The sequence below is a fragment of the Oncorhynchus gorbuscha genome, linkage group LG03 (assembly GCF_021184085.1).
Source record: "Oncorhynchus gorbuscha isolate QuinsamMale2020 ecotype Even-year linkage group LG03, OgorEven_v1.0, whole genome shotgun sequence".
NCBI lineage: Eukaryota > Metazoa > Chordata > Actinopteri > Salmoniformes > Salmonidae > Oncorhynchus > Oncorhynchus gorbuscha.
In genome coordinates, this window is record NC_060175.1 from 86,411,797 (window position 1) to 86,424,562 (window position 12,766).

Consider the following 12,766-nt stretch of genomic DNA (forward strand, 5'->3'; position numbering starts at 1 on the left):
ATTCAGAAATGGTTCCATTATAGTTGGTTCCATTATGTGCATATTTGCAGAGTGTAAGGCAAAATGCACAGCAATGTCAATGCACCACACTGAAATTGCACTGCACTGGAGGGCAATAGAAAGCAGACACACATAGAGGACTGGTAAAGTGCTGACAGACATACAGAACCCAGAGGTAATGGTGACAAAATGCAGACATGGTACCAACAGACACACTGTAGACATGCAGAGCAGAAACACAGTGTGAGCATTGCCAGAGCAGAGTAAGAACTGAAGTCATGAGATGAACCACAGACAGAAGTCAGAGCTGCAGAACAGACAAGGCCCCATTATCTACACCTGCCCTTTAGATAGATGAAGAGGGCAAGGATAGTGAAATGGCAAACATTAATATTTAGGATAGACAAGAATGCACTGTGATGAAATAGATCCCTCTTTTTGTTGTCTTGCAGAATAGGCAGTTGATATGATAATATGGTATTTTGACATATTTTGTCAAGATAGAGATCTTCAGCAGCCTCACGTTTTGGAGAGGGTGACGCATAAGGATAACCGAGTCTGACTGAGGTCTGACTGTAAGTGTGTGTGTGTTTAGTAAAATGTAGGGAGCTCTGCAGCTTACTCAGACACGCTGAACTGAACTGTCTGTAAGCCTGTTGGGTCAGTCAGACAGACACAGACAGCGTGAAATCCTGTTTCAAATTGGCTCAGACAGACAGAGCGGGTCTATGGCTCCATTTACCAAATACATAGCCAGTCAATGAGTACATTTATTATGTGTGGTCTGTATCGGACAAAGGTTTGTGATGGTATTTCAGTGTTATGGAGAAATACATGCTTTGATTTATGCATTTGTATAAGAGTAAGCGCATTGAGGTGTGTGTGTGTGTGTGTGTGTGTGTGTGTGTGTGTGTGTGTGTGTGTGTGTGTGTGTGTGTGTGTGTGTGTGTGTGTGTGTGTGTGTGTGTGTGTGTGTGTGTGTGTGTGTGTGTGTGTGTGTGTTAGATTAACACAGTGTCCTGACTATTGACAGGGTATTTATGTTGGTCAAATGACTCCCTCTGGTGAGAGAGAGGCAAAAATAGAGAGAGGAAGACAGGAGAGAGGAAGACAGAAGAGAGGAAGACATGAGGAAGACAGGAGAGAGGACGACAGGGGAGAGGAAGACAGGAGAGAGGAAGACAGGAGAGAGGACGACAGGGGAGAGGAAGACAGGAGAGAGGACGACAGGGGAGAGGGGGAGAGAAATACCGAAATAAGGTAAAAAATATCATTTTTTAAATAGTTGTTTGTAGGCTATAATTTTATTTTTAATATTTGTTCTTTCTTACAGTGCTCAGTTTACAGGGATTCACTGATTTAATCCGCCCCGTCCCCTGGTCTGTGTCTCATAGCTCTACTTGGTTCTAAAACAATTGGCAGTGTGATTGTTGCAAATGTGCAGACAGAGCTGTGTTTAAAATTGAAATTAGACAATGAACAGCACTAAAATGCAGCTTGATATTCAGAGAGGGAGAGAGGGTCAAGGTAAGTCAATGAAAATATATAACTTGAGGGAATACACAAGTATTGTGCAAACAAAACAGGTGCATATACACATCATTTAAACCTTTTTGTTATCCACATGATTGCAGCATTTACAGGTTTGTATTGTTTGCATTTTGAATGCCGTACTGCTGAAAGCCCTCCCTGTCTCCACCCCACCCCCTCTTTTTCTCCATCTCCCACTCTCTCCCACACAGTCATGTACTTCACATTCCTTGGCTGTGTTCCATCTTTAAATCCATCCCATCATACACCTGTTATCCAATTGTTCTGTCCCCCTCTCTTTTCCTTCTCATTTTCTTCCTTCTGTGTGTCAGCGCTTCAACCCATTTCAATTCACAGGCGGTTAGAGGCTCTCTACCTCCTTTGGCCATTTCTGTTTGTCTAGTACAGTACATTATCCCATATTATTATTGGTACCTTATCATTAAGCAATTGATACTTGTAGGGATACATACAGTATGTCACATTATATATGAATATTGACAAATGTTTATTGATAGTGCTCCTTGACTGTTCATTATTTCATGTAGATTGTAGTAGCTTACTCTCTCTCTCTCTCTCTCTCTCCTTCAGCTCTGTTCTACCTGCATAGTGAAAACCGATCATCAGGCTTTCTGGAGCATGCCCTGTGTTTCCCACAGAGAGAGAGACAGAGAAAGAGGGAGAGAGAAGGGAGCAAGAGAGAGAGCAAGAGGGGGAGGAGGGGTAGCAAATGGGGGGACTAGGGGAGGGGGCCAGAGCCTACCTCTGGAAAGCCAGAGAGAGAGAGAGAACAGTGTTGCATCCAGTAGAATCCTATTCAGCAGTAGCAGACATGCTTGATAGTGCTGTGCGCGGATCAGCAAGCTCCTTACCGCTGGGCAGGAACGCCTTTGTGTTCCCCTCTGCAGTGGGGGAGTGCATTTACTGTCGTGCCTGAGGGGAGAAGCCAAGACAATCCCCCAATCAGCCGTCAGTGATTTCTATCATCTTCTGAGTGTGGTGATTGGGATTTATGTCCAACCTGAGGGAGGCAGTGTGCTTTACACTCTGGCTCTATAAACCACCTGGATGGATGCTTTTGTCCCTCCCAACGCTTTTGTTTCTAATTGCGGATTTTTTAAAGAATGACCAACAGACAAAAGGTGGATTATTACTGCAGATCTGGTACCTCACATTCTTGATTTGATGTTATTTTCTTCCTGCAGTAGAAGATGGATGAACTTTCTTTTTCTGGGCTCTAGTTTAAGCTTTGTTTTTGTTTGTGAGGACATAGAGTGGCAGAAGTCCTGCAAGAGGAAATGCTCTAATTTTCTGTCATTTCTCATCACTACATTTTACATCTCCTCTCCTTCTTTCCTTCGTGGATCTGTAGAGTCCATACCTGTTAGACTCAGATCATTCACATGACAGACTGTGGGTCTCAAACTAGAGGTTTTACAATAGTGGCCAGGTAAGAATTAGAATTCGCGTACATCCTCATGCGATGAAAGGCTCAATGTGGGACTGAACATGGAGAGAGTAGGAACCGTTGGGACATTTGACACGCCTGTTTGGCTTTCAGCACCTGCTGTGACTGTCTGACACAGTTCTACAGCTAGACTGGCATTGGCTCTGGTGCTTACTGCCTAGCCTGACAGACTGGGAGTTTTTTTTTACAAGTGTGTGTGCATGTCTCTGTGTGTGTGTGTTGATCTTTTATATTGCAGTTGGTTATATACTGTGAGTATGTGCCAGTGTCAAGGATAACACTGAGTATCTGGAGATAGTACAGGTAGGTGCAGTCAGTGAGGCTTTGAGGAAGGATTACAGAAGCTAACACCTTGTTTTTGACAGTAGCTTGGCTGGGCAGAAGTGAACCTTTGAAAGCATAACATGTGGAGTGATGTCCAGATTGCAGGGCCTTCTGGAGGAAGTGCTGATGAGACTTAAACGTTTAACCTGTTAAAGGTAATGAGACCGAGACAGTCAGGAGAGATACAGGCTGTAAATGGTTACACGGTTACAGTATAATGCCGTACGTTTCCACTTCAGCATGCATTATCTTAGGGGATAATGAGAGAAGGAGTGCAGGATGGAAGTCAATACACTGAATTAGTCCACTTAAACAGGTGAAGGACGGATTGAATGATAGATAGCAATGAGAGAGGAGCAAGAGGCATACCTTCAATCAACACATTTTAATGAGGAAAACAAAGACCCTTAAACCTTCTATTTCTAATGAAAAGCCCATTGTTTTACACATGGCTTATCATTGGTGTTCTTAATGTTGACTCGTCCTGATTTCACCAATAGTCCTGAAAACACAACATGTAATTGATCCCTTAGAGGTTTTGACGTAGATTATTGCACATGACTGAGTAGGAGGGCTCCTGTTCCCTAACAGGCCTATAATTTAATTATAATTTTCCATTCAGTGACACCCCAGATCAATAGCCTCCAGTGTTTCGGTTGATTGGAAATGCCCTGGTTTAGCTTATCAATGAGCCATAACTGTCAAAAGACCTGGATAGAAACCTGAAAGAACACCTGAAGCTGAATCTACCCGTTTGTCTCACACACCTTCTGCAGACAACTGTCTAGTTTCCTCAAACACTCCACAGTGATAATTGACATGATATACATTTTGTATGTAGACCAGTGTCAGTGAAACAGTTGTATCCTAAAAGTGGTTCTTAGCGTCTGTTATTCTGACAGATACACAACATCAAGCAGAGAGGTGCATTTGAGACAGCAGTTTCCAGCAGTTTCCTCTGTTGTTGCCTCACTGGGGATTCGTGTGCAGGTGTGCGTGTTATTGGGTTTCGTGTAGCCAATACATACTGCTAATCTTAGCTCAACAGCCAGGGCTTGAGATTCAGGCAGTAGGATAGATTGTTCAGTGGGCAGATTATCTCTCTCTCCTCTTGGTCTGTTTCAATGGAGGTAAACCAGAAGATGTCACTGACCCCAAGCACCAATGAAAAAGTACTGAGGAGTCCATTGATCCTGAAAAGGTGAAAGTGCCAGAGCAAAAGAAAAGTGAAACCTGAGAAAAAGGCCGGCAGAGGGATAACTTATCACACAAGCCAGACTTGAACAATCCTTCTAAACCTGGGAAGCGAAGAAGGTGGGAAAATTGAGAGGGAGTGTTGGGGGAAAAAATAGGGCAAGAAGTTATTTGATATCTGTGCCTGATTGCATCTGAAAGTTTGAAAGAGTTTCTTTAAAAGAGTGCTGAGGATTAGCTGAGCTGAGCGTGAGACCAGGGAAAGGAGTGGGCGAGTTCATGTTGAGTTCCATTGGGGAAAAAGTCTCAGCTAGTTGAGAGAGACAGCTCAAAAGGTGACTGTTCAACAGAAATCATGCAGAATTAGGCTGCATACACTTTAGGTCTAGGTCCCATGCATGATTATTATTGACAGGTGTTTGAATCATTATTGAATAGTTATGATGGACTGTCTTAAATACAATACAACCCAATAACACTGATCAACTGTCAGTCCTTTCAACCCATCCTCAGCTCCCCTGTCAACTTACTCATCTCTGAGTCCCACCCCCCTCCCTCCCTCTGAAATCATGATGAAGTCACGCAAAACCTAACCTGAACATAACCACTCCACGCTTACGAAGACAAACAAAGATATGTGTACTCTGCAATGGGGACAGAAACAGATGGGAGGACACCCAAAACCCTTTTTTAAATGTAGGGATTAGGTTTGGATTGTAAAACTTGACATCTGGAACGAGGATAGGAACAGGACACAGGGACACAGCCTGTTTTTGGGGACAGAGAAACTCTGATATCCATAATCCACAGTGCCCTGAAATAAGAGGGGTTGACACTCAGGACCTGTAGGTCTGTGGGGAGCTCTCTGACTGCCACACCGAAGGGAGAGAGAGGTGTTTTAAGGTACTGTTCTCCTGGACTAGTTTGGCCTCGCCTGGCCTGAGTCCAGGACACCATGGGGTGTAACATGTGTATGATTCAGAAGCCTGAGGAACAGTACAGGGTCATGTTCCAGGTGAGTTTCTCTCTCTCTCTCTCTCTCTCTCTCTCTCTCTCTCTCTCTCTCTCTCTCTCTCTCTCTCTCTCTCTCTCTCTCTCTCTCTCTCTCTCTCTCTCTCTCTCTCTCTCTCTCTCTCTCTCTCTCTCTCTCTCTCTCTCTCTCTCTCTCTCTCTCTCTCTCTCTCTCTCTCTCTCCTCTCTCTCTCTCTCTCTCTCTCCTAGCCTACTGTAGTACCAAGCCTTTTAACATTCTCCCCTCTCCTCCTCTCTTGCTCTCTTGATACTGTCACAGCTTATTCATGTTGACACCTTTCTGATACAGTGTCTGTCTGTCTGTAATCTAATGACAGTATGTGTTGTTGTATTCAGACCCATTGAATTTTCCACATTTTGTTACTTTTCAGCCATATTCTAAAATGTTTTTTTTTTAACAGTTCCTCAGAAATCTACACACAATACATAATGACAAAGCGTAAACATGTTTTTAGAATCTTTAGCAAATGTATTAAAATTAAAAACAGAAATACCTTATTTACATAAGTATTCAGACTCTTTACTGTGAGACTCAGGTCCATCCTATTTCCATTGATCATCCTTGAGATGTTTCTTCAACTTGATTGGAGTCCACCTGTGGTAAATTTAATTGATTGGGCATGATTTGGAAAGGCACACACCTGTCTATATAAGGTCCCACAGTTGACAGTGCATAAGGTCGATGAAATTTCCGTAGAGCTCATAAGGTCGATGAAATTGTCCGTAGAGCTCAGAGACAGGATTGCGTCGAGGCACAGAACTGGGGAAGGGAACCAAAAAATGTCTGCAGCATTGAAGGTCCCCAAGAACACAGTGGCCTCCATCATTCTTAAATGGAAGAAGTTGGGAACCACCAAGACTCTTCCTAGAGCTGGCCACCCGGCCAAACTGACCAATCAGGGGAGAAGGGCCTTGGTCAGCGAGGTGACCAAGGACCCGATGGTCATTCTGCCAGAGCTCAAGTTCCTCTGTGGAGAGGGGAGAACCTTCCAAAAGGACAACCAGCTCTGCAGCACTCCACCAATCAGGCCTTTATGTTAGAGTTTCCAGACGGAAGCCACTCCTCAGTAAAAGGCACATGACAGCCCACTTGGAGAAGTCACTTGGAGAAGTCAAAAGTCACTCTTTGGCCTTATTGCCAAGTGTCATGTCTGGAGAAAACCTGGCACCATCGCTACGTTGAAGCATGGTGGTGGCAGCATCATGCTGTAGGGATGTTTCTCAGCGGCAGGGACTTGGAGACTAGTCAGGATCGAGGGAAAGATGAATAGAGCTAGTGTAACGGATGTGAAACGGCTGGTTAGTCAGCGGTGGTACGCGCTAAATAGCGTTTCAATCGGTGACATCACTTGCTCTGAGACCATGAAGTAGTGGTTCCCCTTGCTCTGCAAGGGCCGCGGCTTTTGTGGAGCGATGGATAACGATGCTTCGTGGGTGACTGTTGTTAGTGTGTGCAAAGGGTCCCTGGTTCACGCCCGGGTATGGGTGAGGGGACGGTTTAAAGTTATACTGTCACACAAAGTACAGAGAGATCCTTGATGAAAACTTGCTCCAGAGAGCTCAGGACCTCACACTGTGGTGAAGTTTCACTTTCCAACATGACAACGACCCTAAGTACACAGCCAAGACAATGCTGGAGTGGCTTCGGGACAAGTCTCTGAATGTCCTTGAGTGACCCAGCCAGAGTCCGGACTTGAACCCGATCGAACATCTCTATAGAGACTTGAAAATAGTTGTGCAGCAACGCTATCCATCTAACCTCACAGAGCTTGAGAGGATCTGCAGAGAAGAATGGGAGGAACTCCCCAAATACAGGTGTGCTAAGCTTGTAGCGTTGTACCCAAGAAGACTCAAGGCTGTAATCGCTGCCAAAGGTGCTTCAACAAAGTACTGAGTGAAGGGTCTGAATACTTATGCAAATGTAAAATCAGTTTTTTTATTAGCAAACATTTCTAAAAACCTGTTTTTGCTTCGTCATTATGGGGTATTGTGTGTAGATTAATGAGGAAAACATGAATAAGGCTGTAACCTAACAACATGTGGAAAAAGTCCAGGGGTCTGAATACTTTCCGAAGGCACTGTATCTCGAGTCGTGCTCAGCCACAACTCAGTCACAATGCTCTGGTGGCACCACCACCTGTAGCAACAGAGACGGGCATCAATATGCTGACGTCATATCGGTCTAATGTCAGTCATTCAGCAAACCAGCTGACAGATCATTTGTATGCTCAATGGTTTCAACACCCCATCCATATGAACAAGCCATGCATGTATTAATTAAAATGATCAAACTATTGATTAACAGTTCAAAGTAATAACACCCACAAGCAATTACAGAGGTGCACACAGTAAAATGACCATGAACAATGTAACTACAACCACCCTAATGATGGACTATTAGAAAACAAAAACACAAAGAGAAAAAGAAAAAGAACAATAACATCAATCTAAAGAGTCTGATTATTATTGTAAAAATACGAATAATGCAGGAATATTCATGATTATCTTTTTATCTGACAAAGATGCATAATTCATTAAATGTAGGCATTTTAGCTCAGCACCAAAATAGTTTTTGTCCAGGGGGTGCACTGAAGGGTTGCCACGGTTACAGCCTCAGCAAACAGCAACATTTGACAACTGCAAGATCTAGGTGTGCTCCCATGTACCATGTGAATATAGTTTTTGCTTCATGAGTTTGTGGTAATGTCTGTGAGACTGAATAAACACCCCATTTAAAAAGATAATGCCCAGGAATCAGCTTCAATATCTATATGTTCTCATGTATCAGACGTGTCACAACAAGCATAGGGATGTATACTGTATGGATTGTTATTCTATTGCTATGGTCGTATGTCAAAGAGTCAGGACATGTGAGTCTGTGCCAGTTATCAGAGTTGCATCTGGTGCCTGAAGCAAAGCCAAGAAAGAGAACAACGGGCGACGACATGAATGCAAGTGGTAGACTAATGAGTCAGGCAAAGGAAAGGAAAAGACAGAATGGGAAAAAGAAAAAGGGGAGGAAAGGAAAGAAGGAAGGAAGGATAAAGAGAGCTATTTTTCTGCTGTTTGCCCTCAAAAGATGACAGGAGTAATTGATTTGAGCGCTTGACAGAGCAGAGATGAATAGGTGGGCTTGAGTGACTTCGCTGATCCCCCGGGTGTGTGTGTGTCTGCGTGCTTGTGTGTATGCTTGGCTGCCTATGTGTGTGTGTGTCTGTGTGTGTGTGTGTGTGTGTAGTCTGAAGCATGCAAGGGAGACTGGCGGTAAATTCATTGACCCTTTTTCAGAGGTCAGCCTTGATGACAGAGACCACATGCCGGGTCAGTGTGTATTGATATAGTGTAAAATCAAATCACTTCACTGATCAAGCGTTCCAACAATTGTGTAATAAGCGATACATAAAGGTATGCCCAAGGGAGGGAGCTCTAACCACACAAAAGGTGTTCAGCTTTTATAGACAGCAAAGTTCTCTGGCAGACTGTGTGAGCCACTGTCTGAGACCCAAACAAGCAGGGGTGGGGAGTAAAACAGTGGTGGTTTATCACTGAGTCTTCTGTTCTCTGTCCCGTCTGGGTGATGTAGCATGGAACCTGTTTGTATGCACTGTGGTCCAATCAGTCTGTACCCAATGCCTCCAAAGAGCACACAAGAGAGCCTCTGCCTGGATAAATGGAGGATACACCGACAGAACTGAGACACATACACCACTGTTCTATTGGCAGAATCATGGTTACCACCAGTGCTCTCATGCAACCTGTGAAGGCCAGATGGCAAAGGGTGTGTCAAGATGATCACATAGGCATGTAGCTAGACCATCAGCATTCCAAACAGAATATACTGACAGTTTGATAGTAAAGCATGTTTTCCTTTCATCCAAAGGCTGAAATTTCCGTTTAAGGAAAATTCTTAAATTAAAACAACTCACCACATGACAATATTGTAAATACAGAATTTCTAAAAACTCCATGATGCCAAATAAAATAGATCAATTTCACAGTTTTCTAAAACACTGCATGTCTCTTGAGGTTTTGTGCTTTGTTCTGGGACCGGTTTCCCAAAAGCATCTTAAGGATGAACTTAGCCTTAAGGATGAACTTAGCTTTAAGATGCTTTTTGGAAACCGGTCCCAGGGCTTTCCACAAAAATGCATAAATACACATCCAAATTAGACTCAGTTAAATGAGAAGTGATCTGCTATTCATGTACATTGCAACATTACACTGACACTACAATGCCACATTACACTGACATTACATTGCAACATTACACTGACATTACAATGCCACATTACACTGACATTACATTGCAACATTACACTAACATTACATTGCAACATTACACTGACATTACAATGCCACATTACACTGACATTACATTGCAACATTACACTGACATTACAATGCAACATTACACTGACATTACAATGCCACATTACACTGACATTACAATGCCACATTACACTGACATTACATTGCAACATTACACTGACATTACAATGCCACATTACACTGACATTACAATGCTACATTACACTGACACTACAATGCAACATTACACTGACATTACAATGCTACATTACACTGACACTACAATGCCACATTACACTGACATTACAATGCTACGTTACACTGACACTACAATGCTACATTACACTGACACTACAATGCAACATTACACTGACAATGTTTACGGCAACGCAAGAGAAGAACAGACAGTTTTGTCTGTCTGAACCCATGATTTATACACTAGATGACTGATAGGGATGCTGTGTTGAAGCTACTGTGCCTCCATCTTGGCACTCCTTCACTAAAATATATTTTGGAAGCTATAGAAATAAATGTAATGTCCTCATTTGTTTTTGTCACATTTATTCTGTTAGACACCTTAATGCATCCTTTCTAAAGTATGCTACATTTACATTTTAGTAATTTAGCTCCAGAGAGATTTACAGTTAGTGCATTCATCTTAAGGTGAGACAACTGCATATCACAGTCATAGTAAGCACATTTTCCTCAATAAAGAAGCATATCCTGAAAGTAGGGAAGGGAGGGGCAGTTCCCCGTCCTGATTTGAACATAGCCTTAATTAAAGTAAGAAAGGGAGGGGCAGTTCCCCTTGCTGCTCCGTAGGCAAGCACCATGTTAATGTGGGTCGTGACATATCAGAGTGAACAAATTAAAAATAATTACTGTTGAGAGTTAGAATAGTAGAATACACAAGATGCATTTAAAAAATGTGGTTGCGCCTCAGCAGTTTTTCTCTTGTTATGCCAGTCACTGACAGCCACTCAATTAGCCATATTAACCTTAATGCATAAATTGAAATTAAATTATGTGAGCGTAACATAAAAAAGCACATATATATATATATATAATATGTGTGTTTTTGTTATGTTTAGCTCACATAATTTAATACATGTTTTTTTACAGTTTTCTAATTTTTAAAATTTATTTCACCTTTATTTAACCAGGTAGACTAGTTGAAAACAAGTTCTCATTTGCAACTGCGACCTGGCCAAGATAAAGCATAGCAATTCGACACATACAACAACACAGAGTTACACATGGAATGAACAAAACATACAGTCAATAATACAGTAGAACAAAAGAAAACAAAAAGTCTATATACAGTGAGTGCAAATGAGGTAAGATAAGGGAGTTAAGGCAATAAATAGGCCATGGTGGTGAAGTAATTACAATATAGCAATTAAACACTGGAATGGTAGATGTGCAGAAGATGAATGTGCAAGTAGAGATACTGGGGTGCAAAGGAGCAAGATAAATAAATAAATACCAGTATGGGGATGAGGTAGGTAGATAGATGGGCTGTTTACAGATGGGATATGTGCAGGTGCAGTGATCTGTACAGTATATATACAGTTGAAATATGTATATTCAGTTGAAGTCGGAAGTTTACATACACTTAGAGTCATTAACACTCGTTTTTCAACGACTCCACACATTTCTTGTTAACAAACTATACTTTTGGCAAGTCAGTTAGTTAGTATCACGCCCTGACCATAGAGAGTCTTGTTATTCTCTATTTTGGTTAGGTCGGGGTGTGACTAGGGGGGTATTCCTATCTAGTTTAATTATTTCTATGTTGGCCTGGTATAGTTCCCAATCAGAGGCAGCTGTTTATCGTTATCTCTGATTGGGGAGCCATTTCCCCACTGGTTTTTGTGGGATCTTGTTTGTGTGTAGTTGCCTGGGAGCACTGCATTTGTGTCATGTATCGTTTATTCTTCTTTGTTGTTTTTGTGAGTTTCATTTGGTTAAACATGTGGAACTCTACGTACGCTGCGCCTTGGTCCGTTAATTCATTAGACGATTGTGACAGAAGATCCCACCACAACAGGACCAAGCAGCGTGCCCAGGAAGAGAAGGTATCCTGCGCTTTGGAGGAGTTAAAGGAAGAGAAGGTATCCTGGGCTTTGGAGGAGTTAAAGGAAGAGAAGGTATCCTGGACTTGGGAGGAGTTAAAGGAAGAGAAGGTATCCTGGACTTGGGAGGAGTTAAAGGAAGAGAAGGTATCCTGCGCTTTGGAGGAGTTAAAGGAAGAGAAGGTATCCTGGACTTGGGAGGAGTTAAAGGAAGAGAAGGTATCCTGCGCTTTGGAGGAGTTAAAGGAAGAGAAGGTATCCTGCGATTTGGAGGAGTTAAAGGAAGAGAAGGTATCCTGGGCTTGGGAGGAGTTAAAGGAAGAGAAGGTATCCTGCGCTTTGGAGGAGTTAAAGGAAGAGAAGGTATCCTGGACTTGGGAGGAGTTAAAGGAAGAGAAGGTATCCTGCGATTTGGAGGAGTTAAAGGAAGAGAAGGTATCCTGGACTTGGGAGGAGTTAAAGGAAGAGAAGGTATCCTGGACTTGGGAGGAGTTAAAGGAAGAGAAGGTATCCTGCGCTTTGGAGGAGTTAAAGGAAGAGAAGGTATCCTGGACTTGGGAGGAGTTAAAGGAAGAGAAGGTATCCTGCGCTTTGGAGGAGTTAAAGGAAGAGAAGGTATCCTGGACTTGGGAGGAGTTAAAGGAAGAGAAGGTATCCTGGGCTTTGGAGGAGTTAAAGGAAGAGGAGGTATCCTGCGCTTTGGAGGAGTTAAAGGAAGAGAAGGTATCCTGGGCTTTGGAGGAGTTAAAGGAAGAGAAGACATCCTGGACTTGGGAGGAAATTATGGCTGGAGACAAAAGCCTCCCGTGGAAGCAGACGCAGGGAGAGAAGGGAG

The 12,766-nt window shown here is 42.8% G+C and overlaps 1 protein-coding gene across 1 annotated transcript in view; it reads left to right on the forward strand.

The window, feature by feature from the left end:
* The first annotated feature begins 2,355 nt into the window (after positions 1–2,355).
* LOC124032100 (PDZ domain-containing protein 4-like) overlaps positions 2,356–12,766 on the forward strand; it is a 37,425-nt gene continuing 27,014 nt past the window's right edge. The window contains exon 1 of the mRNA XM_046344203.1: positions 2,356–5,531. Coding sequence (XP_046200159.1) covers positions 5,472–5,531 — 60 coding nt within the window. The 5' untranslated portion in view covers positions 2,356–5,471. The remainder of the gene's footprint in view (positions 5,532–12,766) is intronic.